Source organism: Prosopis cineraria, unplaced genomic scaffold (genome assembly GCF_029017545.1).
Source record: "Prosopis cineraria cultivar Desert tree isolate PC_DT_omini unplaced genomic scaffold, ASM2901754v1 PC10, whole genome shotgun sequence".
NCBI lineage: Eukaryota > Viridiplantae > Streptophyta > Magnoliopsida > Fabales > Fabaceae > Prosopis > Prosopis cineraria.
Genome location: NW_026555341.1, coordinates 8711181 through 8731501, shown reverse-complemented (window position 1 = coordinate 8731501; position 20321 = coordinate 8711181). Strand labels below are relative to the sequence as shown.

At 33.7% G+C, this 20321-nt stretch overlaps 1 protein-coding gene across 1 annotated transcript; it reads left to right on the top strand.

Moving 5' to 3' along the window:
- The first annotated feature begins 5354 nt into the window (after window positions 1-5354).
- On the top strand, window positions 5355-17374 carry LOC129322024 (AP-4 complex subunit epsilon-like). The gene is made up of 10 exons (XM_054968054.1): window positions 5355-6513; window positions 6737-6952; window positions 7040-7150; window positions 10819-11016; window positions 11116-11247; window positions 11363-11419; window positions 11497-11613; window positions 12390-12467; window positions 13023-13166; window positions 15733-17374. Exons 1-10 carry the CDS (start codon window positions 5761-5763, stop codon window positions 16834-16836), a joined length of 2910 nt encoding a protein of 969 aa, XP_054824029.1. The 5' UTR covers window positions 5355-5760; the 3' UTR covers window positions 16837-17374.
- The last annotated feature ends 2947 nt before the right edge of the window (window positions 17375-20321 follow it).

Genomic DNA, 20321 nt, shown 5'->3' with positions numbered 1-20321 from the left:
CCGGCCATGTAAAGTTGACAGACTTTATTTTACTAACAGACTTTTCTGTAAAGTATTATGAGAGAGAATTATTTAGAAAATAATATTATATTGTTTGGATTTTTTTTTGTTTTTTATTTGAAGGTTAGTTTTGAAATTTCATTTATAATTTTATTCTTTATACTGTTATTGCATTGGTATTGGTGAGGTTGGTAGATATGACTTATAAATATGATCGAAGGAAGTATAATGCATTTTAGGGTGAAACACCCTATTGAATGGGAGTAAATATGGAAAGGTGAAGTTATTTTGAAGACAAGTAATTTACTTTATTGAGGGTGAGATCCAGTTAAAAATATATTACATTTTTTAACATAGAAAATACTATTTTTTTAAGTATTGCTATTTTTTTTCTTTTGTGTAGTTATCGGCCATTATTCACTAGATGAGGAGCCTAATTCATTCTTTTAATTCACCTAGTCCATCATTCATTGTGTTGGAATTAAAAGAAATTTAATCCATAACAGTTGTATTAATAAAGAGAGTGTGTGCATATGTTTTTTCCCTTGAGTAAATGAAAAATTGAAGAGAAACTCCTAAATCACTTGTATTTTTATTTTGTACTAAAAAAAAAATAACATATAAGATTTTATTTAATTGAATTTGTTCAATTTTATTAAATGAATTATTAATGACGTGCTGTACTAAGAGCCTGTTTAGTTGGGTTTATTGATAGTAATAAACATTGCAATGGTAATGTCTGTTGTACATTTTTTTGGCAATAATCATTTATGAGAAGGGACTATGAATGATCATTGTACACCCTCAATTCTCTTGAAAATGTCCATTTTATCTTCATAACCAAGGTAAAAAGACAACAATTGCCCTCATCATTTCTCCGCCGCCTCCTCCCCTCTTTAGAAATTTTTCACCATTTCCTTCCTTCCTCCATCACAGGCTCTTTTCTCTATCCTCTCCCTCCCTCCTCCTTCTTCATTGTCTATTCTTTCTCCATTATCTGTTCTTTCTCTATTGTCTCCCTCCCTCTTTGTCGTATTGTCCGAGAAATCAAACCTATTGTTTTGCCTTCTCCTTTTTAGTCATTGATAATCAATACAGGACATGACAAAAGTGCTATCGTTGTTGCCTAATAGAATGGAGTTCAAACCAATTCATCAGATTTCTACCTAGATCTTGAATAGACAATGAAGAAGATCGAAAACCTAGAGAATTCTCAACATCATTCGCACTATCTCTCAAATGTCAATGTCATCTGCACCATATTTTTTTTCTTTGAATGCATGTGAACTAGCAGTGATTTCCACATCTGTTCTTTTTTCTTTTTATGTTTGTTGATTTCGTTCTTGTTGATGAGATTTATTACTGATTTTTTGGTTTATTTGATAAAGAAAATGATGGATTTATATGCCTGTGTTTATACTTATATTTTAATTACTCCAGACATGTGGCTGTGATTTTTGTGGTGAAGAAGACTATGAATTGGGAGAAGAATATTTTTTATTTTTTAATGGAGGGGCATTCTGGACTTTTTGTTATTATTTTTATTTGATTAAATATAAAAAATAATTTTTTGCCTAATCTTCTTAACAACATACCAAACACATTAATGGTAATGAGTATTGCATTGCTTTTCATTGCATGGCATTGCATTATCATCTTTAAAAACTAAGAAATTGAACCAAATAGGTCCCTAGTTCATCTAAAAATCTATCATATTTGGTGAGAGTGTTTAGACTATATGGGAAGCCTATTTTTATCTACCCTGATATTTCCCTGTTCCCTCACATAGGCATAGCCACTTGAGTCTCAACCCTCTCTTGTAATTAATAATCCATAATCTAAGGTAAACTTGAATAAAATTTAAAAATTTTAGAATTGGGCTTAAAAATTTTGATATTTTTCTTAGAATTGAGCATTTAATGTTAATTTGAATATGCCCAAGAAAAACTTTGACTAACCCTATTTTAAGTTTGGACTAGCCTGAATGCTTTGTAATGATTTTTACATGTTAAAATATTATTATTTTAAAGACTTAAATGCTTTGTATTAAATCATTGGAGTTACTTTTGAAGGTTGTTTCCTAATCCTATTTATGAGTCACTTGTAATATATTTTACAAAAAGGTAAACACTCTAACCCTGTGTTTGGATGAGAAGGAAAGTTGAGAGGAGAGAAGAGAAAACTAAAAAAAATGTTATCACTCCTCATATTTGGATGAGCAAAGAAAAACATGGAGGAAAGAAAATGAGCAAACATAACAATTATTATAATACCCTCATATAAAAGTATATTATATTTCATGTAATATTTTCATAAAAATAAGTTGAAGATAAAAATTATATTAAAATCAACATCATGAAAAATAATTTAAAATCTCATTCATTTTCTCCTTTCAATACTTTATTTTAACATTTGCACTATCTCACCACTTAATAAGTGTGTGTGTGTGGAAATTAGATGTTAATGATAGCAACTAACGAAAAAGGGCATATGTGTATAATACTTTACAAAGTAGAATTGGATATAAATGTTAGTGACTCTAGGATATTTAGCAATATCAGTGAGAGATGTGGAAGAAAGTGGAAGATGCTGATGCAAGAGGGGAAGAGTGATAGAGATGATTGTACTAGGCGAAGAAGGCTCGTAAGTGATGGTAAAGATAGAGAGAACAAATTAAAGTAATGATGCATGAGGACAGAGTGTGGAATGAACTTTTCTTCTCAGAATCTCTCCATATGTGAAGAGAAAATATGGTGAGTCTCGCACATCATATTCTCTCATACTTTTCTTTTTTCATCTAACTAGGAGAAAACTTGTTTTTTCTCCTAGTTTTCTTTCCTCTCATATTCTTTCTCCATCCAAACAGAGCATGAGTCATGGATTACTACTTTTATGAGATGGTTAAGACCTAAGAGGTTATGCCAATATGGAGCAAATAAGGACATAAAGTCTAGACCCACTGGTGGACAGAATAAGAACAATATCAAACTTTATTTGAGCAATTTGCATGGAGCGCTTTGGGCAAAGTTGATTATGCACATAGCACACAATTAACCTCAAGCAAGAGCCCGTTTAAATTTCAGTTGAGTATACTTAATTATAAAAAATTGATTAATATGATTAATTTTTATTATAATTGATTATGTTATAATGCGATCAAGTTTGGATATTGTTTTTTAAATTGTTTTTGATAAAATTGAAGATGTTTGGATGAATGAATCAAAATCAATTTTAGATATATAAATTACCATAAAGGACATTGCTTTTTAAAATTTAAACATCGATAGAGTGGTATATAATATTATTAGTGACGATTCAAATAATAAATTATACCCCATCCGTTTAAAAATGTAATGTATTTTTAACTAAATTTTATCCAAATAAAGTAGTTACTTACTTTCAAACTAACCTTAACTTTTTACATTCACTTCTATTAAATACCCTATAATAAATATAAAGCCATTCATTAATAGGGGCACTTTTGAACAAAAAGACAATAATTATACCTCAAAAGACTAAAAATACCTCACATTTTTTAAACAGAGGGAGTATCATTTAATAATATTAATAATTTAATATTTGTAAAAAAATAAAATTTAAATAATAAATCAAATATTGATAAATTTGCATATATATAATGTTATTAAATTTGTTGGACTTTATTTAACAAGTAAAATATATTATTTAACTAATATAATTTAAAATATATTATATTGTAATATTAATAATTTAATCAATCTAAAAAAATAAATCAATATATATATATATATATAAGTTAAAATAAATTTGATGAAATATGAAAATATAATTTAACAAGAATGAGAAAAGAAGGATTTATTTGCGTTTTGTTTGTTTATTACCCATTTTGAAATGGAATGAGATTATTATTTTTGACAAGAAGAGGGTGACATGTGCATCAATTCAATGCATATCCAAGGAAAGAACTTCGTGGCATGAGGACAGAACATGGAGAAGACGATGAAGAAGACACAGTAAGAGGCTTTTACAGCAGATGAAAGATGACATACTAGGACGAGTAAGAAGACATCACAGCTTAAGGACGAGGATGTTGGATATTGTAGACAGCAGTCACAATAAATTCAAGAGAGAGGTCGAACTCAAACACTTCTTATTGAAGGAAGATTTGCACCTCATCGAAGTTTGAGCTCTAGAGAAAGAAGATGATGGAGGTTTCAAATATGCAAGCCATACAGTCAAGGGCATATTTGGGAGGTTAGAATCACGGCAGATAATAATAGCGATAATCGATAATAAGAAGCTAATGAGATCAGCTTATCTCAAAACGGAAATTATGGAGGTAGAATCACTTTTTGGAAATTTGGTGGTATTTGGATGTTTTTTCTTACAACCATGGTTTGAGGGGTAGAGTCAATTACCCAAGCCTATCCAAATAGGCTGTAAGACGTTTAGTTATTATTATTTTTTTGCCCCAAAAGTTAAGGCTTTTAGTTAAAATTCAGGAATATAAATCATTTTTTACGTTGATAATAAGTTATTGAATCTTTCTTATAACTTTAACTGTAATCTAAAATATTACACTAATAAAAAATTTAGAATATCAATTACTTATTAAAAAAAAAAGACTGCCAAGACAAAATTTCTCTTTAAACATTAATCATAGTTATTCAATTAACGGGCCCATGTTGTTTAAAATTTATTATAGAATGACATTACATCACTTTTACATTTTTTGATATAAAATCATGTGAATTAAAAGCTAAAAAATACTAACTGCATCGGATTAAAAACTTTTAGAATAAATTTGTCATGTAATTTAACCTGCACGAAGTTTATAGATGCATCTTTTTTATGAGTTGTATATGACATAACCTATTTATCAAGTTTAATATAATGCACACAGTGTAAAGGGATGTTGATTGATGCTGCGTTACGTGATTCTGAATGCGGGATCTCATTGACACTACTTTTACCGTAAGTTATAGGATATTTTTTTAAAAATTTTTTATTTTAAAATATAAAATATTTTGAATAAATTAAAATTTTATTAAATACATTAATTTTAGTGTTATGCTTTCTTTCTTTTTAATTAATTTTTTTATTTTAATATATTAAATTATGAGTATTTTTAAAAATTTATATTTTTATTTAAAAAAATTAGTAAGTATATTTAATAAAATTTATTAATATATAAAAATATTTTATAATTTAAGACAGACGATTATTTATACCAGCAAGTACTATGAGACGCGCCAAATATCACGACAGAATCGAGTACCAGCTTGAATCGGAATTCCACGTTTCTTTGTATCGTTGGTCGTTGCGATATCGAATCGCGAATGGCTGAATGGCATCGTCGCAACAAATCGATAACAGTAAACCCTTGATTTTCACCATCCCTGGGACCGTTTCACCGTTTCGGTTTCTCTCTAGTTTCTTCTACTTCTTCGAGACTGTGACTCCCGTTGAAGCTACACGACGTCGTTGCCTTCTCCTCCCATTCCTAAAACCAAAAAGTCACCAAAACCTCTTATTTTCCTCCAAACTTGTCGTTTTCGTCCCCCCTTCCCCACTCCTCTCTCTCCCACACATCAAGCGTTGGAAGCATACCGGATCTGGGCATCTTCTCCGAATTCACTTGCACACTGTGTTAAGCTATAGTTTTGGTCTCTCAAGAGCCCGACGAAGTTGAATGCTTTAGCTTTTTGATTGGAGTTGATCCCTGATTATCGAGTAGAAGCAAAGCTGGAGCAATTGAAGACAATCGGCAGGGAGCTCGCTATGGGCTCCCAGGGCGGGTTCGGGCAATCCAAAGAGTTCCTTGATCTGGTCAAGTCTATTGGCGAAGCTCGATCCAAGGCCGAGGAAGACCGAATCGTCCTCAATGAGATCGAAACCCTCAAGCGTCGTATAATTGAACCTGACATTCCCAAGCGCAAGATGAAGGAATACATCATCCGCCTTGTTTACGTGGAGATGTTAGGTCATGATGCCTCTTTTGGTTACATCCATGCCGTTAAGATGACCCACGACGACAATATCCTCCTTAAACGAACTGGGTATTTGGCTGTGACCCTTTTTCTGAATGAAGACCACGATTTGATCATCCTCATTGTCAATACCATACAGAAGGACCTCAAGTCCGACAACTATTTGGTTGTCTGTGCTGCCCTTAATGCCGTCTGTAGGCTGATTAATGAAGAGACTATTCCGGCTGTACTGCCTCAGGTGATTGAGCTCTTGGGTCATTCCAAAGAGGCCGTTAGGAAGAAGGCTATCATGGCACTTCATCGCTTCTATCAGAAGTCACCTTCTTCAGTGTCACACTTGATCTCCAATTTCCGCAAGAGATTGTGTGATAATGATCCTGGTGTAATGGGTGCCACGCTATGCCCTCTATATGACCTTATAACGAATGATGTCAATTCTTACAAAGATCTCGTCATCAGCTTTGTCAGCATTCTCAAACAAGTAGCAGAACGCAGATTGCCTAAGAGCTATGACTATCATCAGATGCCTGCTCCATTCATTCAGGTTCATCATTGTCTAAGTTCGTCTCTGATTCGTATTTGGTTCTTATCTGGTGCTCACTCCGTTTATTTAAATTTAAATGTGGATATTTGCTTTTCGGGGTTTACCAAAAGCCTCCCAAGCGAGCTTGTTTTGTTCAACTTTTCTTGCTGTATATTATTTTTCTGCTATTTCTCAGCACGGGTGCAATCTAAGTTTCTTTAGCATGCATTTTTTGAATATGCAGATTAAATTGCTGAAAACCTTGGCATTGTTAGGGAGTGGTGACAAGCAAGCAAGTGAAAACATGTATACTGTTATTAGTGATATAATCAGGAAGGGCGATTCATCAAGTAATATAGGGAATGCTATATTATACGAGTGCATATGCTGTGCCTCTTCCATATATCCCAATCCTAAGTTAATAGAAGCTGCGGCAGATGTCATTGCAAAATTTTTAAAGGTTTTCCCTCCATTCAATTTTATTTTAAGGTTGTACTCGGTTGCACGTGAATTTCACTCATTACATATGTTATTATATTGTGACCAGAGTGATACTCATAATCTCAAGTACATGGGCATTGATGCCCTTGGTCGGCTGATAAAGTTAAGCCCGCAAATTGCAGAACAGCACCAACTGGCTGTGATTGATTGCTTAGAGGTAAATATATTTCATTCACAAGGGGTGGGAAAGAAAGCCTAATTTTCCTGGATGATGAATCTATTAAACATATATTTTTAGTGAAACACATTGTGGAAACAGTATGCTGCAAAATCATGCGATTTTTGAGATTCTGATGCATATTATCATGAATACATCATCTTTACATGACAAAAATTGGCTTTTGGGGGACAGCAATACCTCTTGATTCATCTAGATGTAGAACCAACCAGATCTTCTCTTGAGTCCATGACATGCTGCAAATTTTTTGACTTGAGGATGAATTATCAAGGTGAATTACAAATTTGGGAATTCCTATCCAACGTATTTCCATTTTAGTGACATTGACAAATAAAAAGCGGTTAATCAAGTCAATAATTGATTAATGCATTTGGAAATTGTCAATCATTCTTTTGATTTAATGTTAGTAAATTCAAATATGTTTGCTTGGCCTTATTAAAAATATGTCTTCCGTGAGTTCTTCTCTAGTTATCATCCCAATAATTAAATTCTCTAGCTGTTTAAAATGACACCAGTAAACTTTTGAAAGAATATTCTCAATGTAAATTAGGCTTATCTCCTGTTTGGATAGGAAGAAAAGATGAGAGGAAAGAAAACTAAAGGAGAAAATGAGAGAGAAAACACATTTTCACTTGTTTGGGAAAGGAAAGAAAACTGGAAGGAAGTTAAAATAGATAAGAAAATAAGGTGTGGGTCCCATTGTTTTTTTCCTCCCAAATTTTCTCTCCATATATGGAGAGATTTTGGGAAGAAAATGATTGTTCTAGTCTTTCCCTCCCCTCTTACATAATAACTGTTCCTCATCTTAACTGTTTTGAAATATGAACCAACATTATCTTCAATTTGAACTCCCCTAACCAGCGTGGTTGTTTAGAAACACTACTCTGTAAATAACCTTTTTTTGGGTTGAAGATTATTTTTGCCCCTCAACTTTGCCTGAAGGGTCACTAGTTACCTTACACTCAACTATGGATCAATTCTATCCTTCAACATTAAAGATTGCCTCCCTTATTACCCTGCTGTTTTCTCATTGTCTTTTCACCATTAACAGGCCGTACATTACATTTTTTTAATATTTTTTATTATAAAATATTTGGTTTCCACTGACCCTTCAGCTAAAAATTGAGGGTAAAAAGAACCATTGATTGAATAAAAAATGATAGAAAAATATTAAAAAATGTTCGGACTCATTGATGACAAACGAATGCTTGATGATTTTAATGGCAGAGCAAAGAGGAAGGGAATCTTTAACATTGAGGGACAAAATTGATTCATAGTTGAGTTTGGGGTGCCCAATAATCCTTTGAATAAAGTTGAGGGGTAAAAATGATCCTTAATCCTTTTTTCCCCTCAAAATGTGTGAAAGATTTAACATATCTACGCTCTATATATGTACACATATAATATGTTGTTAAAGGCGCTTGCCTGGCATAAAGGCGAAGCGCTAAACATGGTCATCGCCTCTCAAGTAAAAAGAGGTGATGGGTTTAGTCAGCGAGTGCCTTACATGTCTTAAAGGTGCTCGCCTAATAGCGCCTTGAAGTAGTAAAGATGAGATGATCAACATAGAGGATGAGTGGATGACTATGACTAGGGATTTTAGTAGAGAACACGAGGAAGGACGACGGAGGAATGAGGAACGCCGACTGGGTGTGAAAGAACTAAAGAGAAGAGTAGAAGACGATTCTTGTTCGGCTGTTGGCGCCAATTGGGCATGGAAGAATTGAAGAAGAGAAGACGAGGTGCACTCCACTAGCTAGGTATCGCTGATTAGGTTTGGAAGAATCAATTGGGTATGAGTTCGTGGCTGATGAATAATGGGAACTCCTGTATTTTGTATCATATTTTAATGGATCATTCATTAAAATATTATATAAAATATAATAAACAATTATAAATTATTTAGAAAATCCTGTCTTATCTTCTGAAATAATATACCCAGCCTTCTCTTCTGAAAAAAAAAAAGGAAACTTATACCATAAAAAAAATTAGGAAAGATTTGAATTTTAAAAAAGAGATATTATAGAACAGAAAAGATTTTTAATTAATTACAAGAAATTATCTTTGATTTAAATTTTAAATATCATTGAGAAATTTTTGCTACCCAAAGGAAAATTTTTAGGTAAGTTTAAACTCCCTCCCAACGTATAGTTTTTAGGATATAAAAAGAGAGCCTATTATTGAGTATTGGCATCAAAGTCTAGAGGCTCAGAGCAAGTGAGCAACATCTCCAAGGAGCATGTCTTGCGCAATGTTGTTAAAGACTTTTGCATAATCACAATCAGGTTCTAATACTATTTTATTTTCTTATGTAATTTGTTTAATTTTAGGCTTTTAGTGCTACAATACACAAAACAATCATTCAAAAAACAAACCTTTAATTTTTCACTCTCTTTTTTGGTTTTTTTCCTGGCAATTTTCCCCCAGTTTTTAGTGCTTTTATGGCTGAAAGTAGTGGTCAAGGTCAAAGCAAGCAACAAAAACAGAACAAGAGAAAAGACCCTTGGATGGAAATATAATTTCTTGAGCGACCCCAATGACACCAATACTGTAACTTGTTCCTTCTGTAACAAATCTACAAAAGGAGGGATTCATAGAGCTCAATTGCATCAAATTGGAGGTAATAGGAATGCTGCAAAATGTTTGAAGTGTCCTGATAATGTGAGGAAGGAGTTGAAAGACTACATGGACGGAAAAACGGTAGAAAAAGAAACATATGATAAGCCGATTATAAATGTTGTGGATATAAGTATGCATGGTGAGGAGGAGGAGGAGGAGGAGGAGGAGTTGTCTAGAAAGAAAGGAAAAAATGTCATGCTTCCATCAAAGAAGCCTAGTCTAAAAGGTCCCGTGGATTCTTTTATGAGGAAACCAGAGCAAGTTATTCAATTACGAAAACAAGGAAAGTTGCGAGATAGAAATATAACTGATAGATTTGATAAGGAGAGAAGAGCTTTGGTTTGTCAATACATTGGTCGATTTTTCTACCAAGCTGGCATTCCATTTAATATTGCTGACATGGATTCCTTCAAAATTATGTGACATATTTCACCAACACCTTGTTTTTTATTTCCATATTTAACATAAAACTGCTAGATTTGTGATAAATATAATTAAAAATTATTCATTTTTACTATTAAATAAAGAATAAAAAATATATTTTTGTCATATTATTTTATTTTAAAATAGAAAAACTTGAAAAATATATTTTTCAGAAAATAACTTAATTTTAATTTAAATTTTGCCCTTAATTTATTTTGGTAGAAATGATGTAATATACTGTATATATCGAGACATTGATGAAAGGATATGATTGTCACCACAACATTTATATATTTTCCTTTCTCTTTGTTTTTTCTGTCCATTGATGATATTATCTTTTCAGTTTTCTTTTCTCTTTATTTTCTTTCCTCCCAACTTTCCTCTCTACCCAAACAGAGAATTCATGTTTTGTTGTCATAAGCTCAGGTATTTGTGCCTTTTGTATTTGCACCAGCAATTGTTTTTTTTTTTTTGTATTTGCACCAGCAATTGTTTTTTTTTTACATCACTTAACGGCAGAGTTCTCACTGACGATTGGCTAGTTACATCTGTATGTATAACTAAGCTTCTTTGCAACTCTTGTTGGATTCTGATGTGTGATGCAGGACCCTGATGATACTTTGAAGCGAAAAACATTTGAATTGCTATACAAGATGACCAAGTCCTCTAATGTGGAAGTGATTGTTGACCGTATGATTGAATACATGACTAGTATTAGTGATGATCATTATAAAACCTATATAGCATCTCGGTGTGTGGAACTTGCTGAGCAATTTGCACCTAGTAATCATTGGTTTATACAGGTGAGTGGAATTCTTCACTTTGTATTCTTTACTTTTCCTTTTCTACTTTGCACCTGCCTTCATTCATAACTAATAATGTCTCGTGTATTGATTGCACAGACTATGAATAAAGTTTTTGAGCATGCTGGAGATCTTGTGAATGTCAAGGTAGCACATAATTTGATGCGGTTGATTGCAGAAGGGTTTGGAGAGGATGATGATGCTGCAGATAGTCAGTTGAGATCATCAGCTGTATGTATTTTAATAATTTCAATGTTTACATATTATGTCTCTGTCTCTGCATGTGCATGTGCATGTAAGGGTGCATGTACTTATTATTGAATCGAAACTGTTTACTGAGGTGCAGGTTGAGTCATATTTGCATATTATTGGAGAGCCAAAGTTGCCATCTGTGTTTCTTCAAGTACTTTCTACCCCACTCATTTGACTTTGCCAAGAACTTCAATCTGTTGGTAGCATAATGTTAAATACTTATTACAGGTTATTTGTTGGGTTCTTGGGGAATATGGCACAGCAGATGGAAAGCATAGTGCATCCTATATCACAGGGAAGTTATGTGATGTGGCGGAGGCATATTCTGATGATGTAACTGTTAAGGTATCAATTGAAGGCTTAATGTTTTCTCGTTGTAAAGAGGAATTTGCCCCCTTAAAAAAATTGTTATTCAGGGAGACTTTGATTGTCAATGGAACATGCTATCAAGTCAAAATAAGGGTCATTGATGTGTGAACTTAGAGCATGATTTAACTGCATCCCAGTTCTATTGAAGAATTACATCAGGATTGTTAGTCTTTTCTCCTTTCTCTACTCCATGCTTTTTCTTGATCCCCTTTCTTTAATTCTTTTGTCTAACTAATTTTTATTTTCAAGTGTCAAGTAACTTAGTTTGCTGCTTGGATATATTATTCTTCTAATTCCCAGCCTGCGTTTTGTATTATGGTCAATATTTATAGCTCGTCTATGGTGATGGGACATGAGTGAACATGTGTTGTTTAACATAATTATACATGAAAATTTCATGCTGGGACAAGCATTGGGCATGTATTTTTCACTTTTCTGCTTTCTTTCGTTGGTTGAGGGGGCAATATCTTTATTGCAATAAATATTTCTATGGACAAGTATCCAGTGCTTTTATTGTGCAAGTTTGTGCCATGGTTCATCTGTTGGCAAGTAAACGAGTGATTCAATATTCAGGCAAAAAACAGTCATTCGTATTTATGTGCTTGATTTTGTTGAAGTGTAATGCGATGTGTATGTATTGGTGGTTGATGTTTTCCTATTAGACATCTATAAACTAGTCCTTGCATTAGTTCCTGTTTAATGGATTTCCAGGCATCTTTCCTGTGTAAACTAACTTGTTGCTTCTTGTGAAGGCATATGCAACTTCAGCACTAATGAAAATTTATGCATTTGAAGTCACAGCAGGAAGGAAAGTGGATTTGCTACCGGAGGTATATGCTGAATGACTTTAGGTTAAGGTTATGTAGACCCGCCGTCTTATGGGCTTTATGTGATTGAAGTGGATGTTACTGTTGGTGTATCCCCTAACCTTTGATTATCCCATCCCTGTCATCACACACAAGAGTTGACCATTGCATTTTAGAAATGCTTCCAAGTCCCAAGGCATTGCCAGTTGTAATGAGATGACTGTTCACATATCTATACAGATAGATGAAGTATCATTTTTTTTCTTTTTGATTGAGAAGTTAACTCAAAGTATGTTAACGCCGAGAAACATGAAGACTAATTGTTAGAAGTTGGTTTGACAAATTCTGGGGGATTTTCTTTCTCAAAGTTATCTATTTTTAGGAATTCTACAAATCTTATTTCCAAGGAGACCCTACTTCTTGCGCTGGTTATAAATAATTGCCTTTGATAGCGGATATTTTTTTGATTAGTTTTAATAATCCTTTTGCATGTGTCTAGGCTGCTCTGAACAGTATAACTCCTGTTATCTCTACGGAAAATTGATGCTGAAATTTGACTAACTCCTTGTCTACTTTCAGTGTCAAACGTTGATTGAGGAGATGTTAGCATCCCACTCTACAGATTTGCAGCAGCGAGCCTATGAATTGCAAGCTCTTATTGGCTTGGATAGACGAGCTGTTGAGTCTATAATGCCACAAGATGCAAGTTGTGAAGATATTGAGGTTTTTGTTAATTCTTGAACCTTCTTATATCAGGTCAAAATGACTTCCTCCTGGCTTATTTATAAAAAACAACGAGAAGAACAAACCTTATCTCATTAGGTGGGGTTGGTTACATGAATTGCATGACGTTATTATGTTTTATTACCAACCAAACTTTTAAGAATATTGTTAACTAAAAAGTTTTGTTCAATAACTTTCATAAGTGTTCTCTTTGATTTTTCTCTATTCCTCTTTACTAAGGTCAAGGCTACCTGTTCTACTCTCTTCATCGGTGCTTCCCACAGCTTTCTCTGATGCGTTCAAACCATCTCAAACAATTTTCTATTATTTTTCTCACAAGAGGTGCCATACCCGTGAAAAATATGCTCATTTTGTATTTTATCTTTTGGTATATGCCCACACATCCATCTCAATATTCTCATCTCTGTTATTCCAACTTTATGGTCAAATTGTCTCTTTAAAGCCTAACATTCACTATCATACTATAACATGGTCAGTCTTATAGCAGTTGAATAAAATTTCCCTTCAAGTTTATTGGGCATCTTTCTACCATAAATAACTCCTTCAGTCTTTCTCTAATAACACTGCTTAGCTTGTATCCTATTTACAACATCTCCATCAATTTCTCCTTCATGTTGAATAATTGCTCCTAAATATCTAAACTTTTCCACTTAAGGTATGATTTGATCTCCCAATCTCACTTCCAAATTACTATTGATTGATCTCTTATTAAAATTGTAATGTAAATATTTTGTCTTACTCCTCAGGCGAAAACCTTTTGACTCCAAAGTCCTCCTCCATAACCAAGTTTGTAGTTAATTTCTTTTCTAGATTTCGCAATAAGAACATTATCATACGCAAATGATAGTTAAATTTTTTACTATCATTTGTTTCTTATAAATAGGCTTGGAGGTAGTCTAGTGTTTTATCTATGTTTGTTCATGCATAATATTAGTTTTTGGTCAGGGAAAGCCTTAATAGACCATATTGCTGCATCCAATGAATGCATCTTAAAGAAAAAATAGGAAATTATCTTCCTAGAGTGCTAGTAACTGCAAGTTTTTCTTCTCCTCAGATCAATTATAATTTTCCTACCATAATTAGTTGCCTTATTTTGTTTAAGACAACTTGAGAAAAAAGGGACTCAAACATCCTAATAATAAGCTTTTTTGAAGCCTCGAAACAAAAGCTTTAGAAACCTTTGTAAGATAGTGAACTAGGCTTTAAAATTGAAACTGCCCAGTGATTAGAATTTGTTCATTGATTCTTGTGGATGATATCTTATATTCTACTGGAGCAAGATCTTGTTTCTTTCCCTCATCCTGAGTTTTCCCACTGTGATCTCTGATCTCTCTGTCTCAGTCAAACTCTGCCAATGCAACAGAGCCTAACTTTTGTAGACATAGTTCTATGGGTCTTTAGAGCTTTGTGGTCTCAAATTATTTGACACTATGAATTATACGGATTTTGCAATCTGAATATAGGATTTTAATTTATGGCTTACATGTTTGAAGTGCCTCATCCTCCTCACCTTTTTCTTTATTCTCTTTCCCATGATCCTATCTAAACTCAACCTTAAAATCTGTAAAGATGATTCTGGATATACAACTGCACTATCAAAGTTTCTTGTTTGTGGTTTTGGACTTAGGTTATCCACTGATTGATATTTATTCTTTTTCGAGAATCACAATAAAATTGTGGGTGATAAAAATTATCCAAGCCTTAGCGCCTTCTATCTTGAGCCCTTTTGAAGCATCTGCACGAGTAACTGCTTAGGCTTGCTTGTCTTATCTAAGAGTATCCTAATGCATCAGACATGCAACCCAACAGGATTATTTTCATTGTTTGGATCAGGAAATGAAGGCATTTGTTCAACTCTGGTGTCTCCTAAGACCAATTGCTAATTGAATGCTAACCAAAGAATTACTTGAATTGGAATCTAGTTCATTAAGTTCTTTGGCCAAATGGTTTTATTTACTCTTGGTCATGGCATCTCCATCAGAAGTACAAGTGTCGATTGTGTGCTGGATATTGTCATGTGTGATTTACTAAATGGAAATTAAAATGCTCGCTCAGGATCTTACTCAAAATGGAAAAGAAATTCTAACCAGGACTCTCTGAGGCGGTAACCAAAAATCAAAATTGCTTGGTAGACAAAACTTTTCAGGTGAAAAGATTCTTGAAGCATTTGTGGCTGAAATGCAAATAATGTTCAATAGTTGCTTTGCTTAGTGGTTGTCTACCCTTACTCAAATATGATATCTACTTTTCCCTAAAAAGAAAGGAAGAGATTTTAGCTTCTGTTCTGCTCGGTTCTCCATGTCTGTTCTAATTTGTAGTTTGCTGATTATTCTCTTGATTTTTTTCTCCTTCCCAAAAAAAAAAAAAAAAAAATCCTCCGCCCATTTTCTTGTTGACGACTTTCTCTGCTTAGCATTTTCTATTTGGATCAAAAGCTTGTTCATCTCTTTATACTAAATTGAAATTGGGACTTGCTTTGAACTATGGATATTATTATGTACGAATTCTTTTTTCGTTTCTTAATCTTTTACTTTCTTATATATAGGTTGATAAGAACCTCTCATTCCTCAATGATTACGTTCAACAGTCCATAGAAAGGGGTGCTCAGCCTTACGTTCCTGAGGATGTGCGTGCTGGAATGGAGGATATGAGCAACTTCAGAGGCCAAGATAAGCATGAACCTTTACATCATGGACTGAGATTTGAGGCATATGAACTTCCAAAGGCTCCACCACCTTCAAAAGCTACGTCTGTTCCAATTACATCCTCAACAGACCTCGTTCCAGTACCTGAGGCATTATATTCTAGGGAGTCCCACCAGATCTCATCAGCAGCATCAGCATCAGAAGCTGGATCATCAGGACTTAAGCTTCGGCTTGATGGTGTTCAAAGGAAGTGGGGCAGGCCAACATATTCATCTCCAACTCCACCTAACACATCAGACTCTTCCCAAAAACCAGTGAATGGGATGACCCAGGTAAATGGCGCAAGTGCAGTAAATTCAAAAGTACGGGATAGTTATGATTCAAGGAAGACACCAGTTGAAATTTCTCCAGAAAAGCAGAAACTTGCTGGTTTATTGTTTGGTGGTTCAAGTAAGGCTGAGAGAAAAACATCAGCTGGCCATAAGGCGGCTCCGAAGACAAATGCCATTGCAGCAGACAGATCTCAGGAATCAAAGGTTGCAGTTGTATCCAACGAAGTAGCTGAAGAGAAAACAAATCATCAACCTCCTCCAGATTTGCTTGACTTGGGGGAGCCAATTGTCACAACTGCTCCTCCTTCTGTGGACCCATTTAAGCAGCTGGAAGGACTTCTTGATCCAAGCCTTGGTTCGACAATAGATCAAAGTGCAGGTGCTACTGCAAAAGTTCCTGATATTATGGCGCTTTATGGGGGGACAGCCACTGGTGAGCAGAGTGCAAGTGGTGGCTATTCTATCCCTGTGAGTGGAGAGGGAATTCTTTTATCTGGCTTGTCAAATGCAGCTTCTGGAGGTGCTCCTGGAGAAACGACTGTAACATCTTCATCTCAATCTGTGAAGGGTCCAAACCCTAAAGATTCGTTGGAGAAGGATGCGCTAGTGAGGCAGTTGGGTGTGAACCCATCAAGTCAGAATCCGAACTTGTTCAGAGACTTGCTTGGCTAATCTTGTTAGAAAGACAAATTATAATTTGTGATGGTTAGGGACAGGTTGCCTTGTGATATGCAGCCATTTGAGTTTCCTGAAGCAATTGGGGTGCAAAAATTATTGGTGTAAATTGCGATCAGGCACGGATAATTGCAGGCGCCCACAAGAGGGTGATTCTTGTCCAGGAATAATGGCAGAATCAGGTAGACTCGTCACACTGCAGAATAACTTCTGTGGCAATTAAATTAAATTAGGTTCTCCTCATTGCTGCCAGGTTCTCGTCCACCTTGATCTTGAATGTCACTTTTGTGCCCGGTCATTGCATTTGAGTTTCTTAGGATATGCCCGCTTCATCTTTGTTGTTACACCACTGTCTGTATCTCTTTCCCCCATTTTTGTGCATTTCGCTTTGTTGATATGATACTTATTCGAACAATGAGACACTTGATAATGCGGCAAATATTAGTTTGATGAATGACTCTTGTATTCATGACAATCTTATGGCTTATTTTGCATGAGAAGGTTATGGAGGGGAACGGATTCTATTTTCAATAAATTCCTAAAAATAAGATGTGCTATATCTATTATGACGTTACTATCATTATTTCACAGTATTTTTATCTTTGTATTAGTTTCTTCTTTTCTCAGGGTATGGATGTAACTTTTCATACCTAACTTTTAACCGATTGGTGAGGTGTCAATGCATTCTTTCGTGAAGGATCATTGCGCCCATAATTGGCTGGCTGTATTGCATGGCTCTGATGGGATCCTGATAAACTGATGCTTGTCAGGTGCATTTGCATGGTTCATCTTCTGATTGATCATTTTCATGGTTCCATATGCCTTCAATATTGTTGTAAAACCATGACAAGGCAGTGCTTAAGAGTTCCTCAGTATGGGATCATTTTTAGGCCTTCGGTGCTACTGTAAAACCTCACGCTGCATTGACATTTGGTTTGAATGAATTTTAGTGATTCTGCAAGAGTTTATGGTGTGATGGTAATTTATTTTTCGGCAAACCTATTGCATAAAAGATAATCAATACCAAATCAATTATGAAAAGGAAAAAAATATTTGCAATCATGTAAACTTACTTCAATATCTATCAACAATTATTTAGCCTGATCCAATGACATTGGCCTGAATGAGATATTCCGAATCGATAATGGAGTTCCAATTTTCAGGATTTGAATCATTCAGAGACAAGATGTAAAATGAATGTCATCCAGTTTCTATAAATTAGACATTGTGGTTTTGGATGTACTAGCGTTGGCCCTATACTGCACAAAGTTTTAGAATGAAATTACATTATTGATGACTTATAAATGATGATTTTGTCTCAATGAGCTAGTACGAAACTCAGTTTATAAGAGAAAAGTACAAGGAAAGAAACGTGTGGATGACGAAACGATGAAAGAAACAAAGGAGGAGATTGTTTTTCATGCCATGGTAAAACGCTAAAAGCTCTGTTATGAGCGCGCGTCTCTTTAATTTCTTCGTCTCCCCCACCGCCTTTTCCCTTTCTTCTCGTGCGTCTGACTATTGAACAAGTTTCAGACTTCACTGTAGCGGTTGCACTACGCCATTTCTTTGTTCTTTCAATATAATGTCATTTTTTTTTATGTTATAAGTATATGCATATTGAAAGCAATATGTTTGAGGTATTGTCGAGTACTAAATGTGAATACTTTTTTTAAAAAAGATTCAATCTTTATTCGTCATGTTATAAGAAACTAGCCTTTTTTATTAGGTTGAATTCTAATTGATATAATATTAGTTCTTTATATACTTAATTATTGGTATATAAATAATTTCTTTATGCAAACATACGATATTCAGTGCCAAGGAGTCATATTCAAATATTATTAGGTTAATTTATCTAATATGATTTTTTTTTTTTTGGGTTCACAAGGTGTGAAATCTTTAATCTTACTTGAAAGAAATAGAATATCTTCCACTTAACCTGAATATCGTTGGTTATGTTAAAAAAAAATCATACGTCCATAATCATAATAATTTTTGGTATCCATAATATATAACTAACTATATACAAAGTATTGAGAAGTAAACCAATTATTGAATTGTTTAAGAGTTAATAATCAAAATACTAATCGAGACGGTGGTCAAAATAATTTATCGAAATGTTCAAACCGCCTATTCAGTAGTTTATTAATTCAATCGATGAGTTGACCTGATTTTAAATATTATAACTATATACTTACCAAGTCAACATTGAATTTAAATTTTTGGTAATTGTATATAATATATTTAGACAAAAGACTATCAAAAAAATTAAATGAGCAAATTGATCCTAAATTATAAGTTTAGGTGTATTTAGGACTTTAAACTTATTTTTTTGTGCTACATTCCCTTTCAACTTTTAAAAATAATATAATCTAATCCCTATTAATAAAAATTAATTTTGACCATTAGATAATCATAAGATATCATTACAATAAAAGGCCCAAAAATTACAGACAAAAATTAAAAAAATATAAAAAAGGATCAAGAAATTTTTACTAATCATTTTTCTTAATTCTTTTCTAACATTTTCTGAGCAATTAAAAATTAAAGTTAACTTTTGTTAACAATAAAGATCAAATTGTATTACTTTTAAAATTAAAAATAAATATTACACAAAAATAATTTTAGAGCCTTAAATACACTCCTAGACCTGCAGTTTAGAAGTCAATTTAATATTCTACCTAATAAAAAAAAGGATATTTATTATATTGTAGTTATATGTATATATAATATCATTCTTTCTGAATGTATAAATATTAAAATACATCATTATAGGAGAATGAATTTAATCAATGTCAACAAATGCCATTTCACTTGCTCCCTCAGCTTTTTGGGTAATATTAGTGTATGTATATCCTAGTCATATGAACACCATCACGGTGCCTCCTTTGACACACGTAATTCTCGCCAGCGTTTTGTACGTGTCCACACCGGATCATTTTCAATCAACTGCCCCTTCTTCTTTGACTTTCAAATTATTTGAATATTCAACCATTGAAAAATCACTTTCACTACTTCTTTCGTCAATAATTAATGGAATATTTGACTATTATAAATTCCCATCATACTTTATAATCACCACACCCTTGACTTTTGATCATCCCTCTAAAATCAAAAGCAACACTTCCTTAGATCTTTCCGAAACTCGAAGCGCCAAAGATATTTTTATTATTAAAACATGCAGAGTCAAACCTGAACATATACAGTTTATCTAATTATTCATTCATGAACGTAGATCAGAATCATTCTGAATATAGCTGTCATGGATTTGAAATGGAGTCACCTTTGAGGGTGAGATTCACATCAACATCTTTCAATGAGTTCCTAAGCCACATTGAATTAAACACATACGAGACACTTGTGCTTCTGTGGTGATCTTAGAAAATTTATGGCCAAGCTAATAAAGCCTCAAGAGAGTGGGACTGTACGTTTCTTCTCATCATCAAGTCGTGCAAAGGTGACGTGTCTCGTAAAGGACA

What these genes read in the sequence shown, in the direction of transcription:
- LOC129322024 (XM_054968054.1), top strand. Translation starts at nt 5,761, where the DNA reads ATGGGCTCCCAGGGCGGGTTCGGGCAATCCAAAGAGTTCCTTGATCTG. An exon ending in TCATTGCAAAATTTTTAAAG is followed by an intron (nt 6,953 to 7,039) that starts GTTTTCCCTCCA and finishes TATTGTGACCAG; the next exon opens with AGTGATACTCATAATCTCAA. An exon ending in GTAATCATTGGTTTATACAG is followed by an intron (nt 11,017 to 11,115) that starts GTGAGTGGAATT and finishes TTGATTGCACAG; the next exon opens with ACTATGAATAAAGTTTTTGA.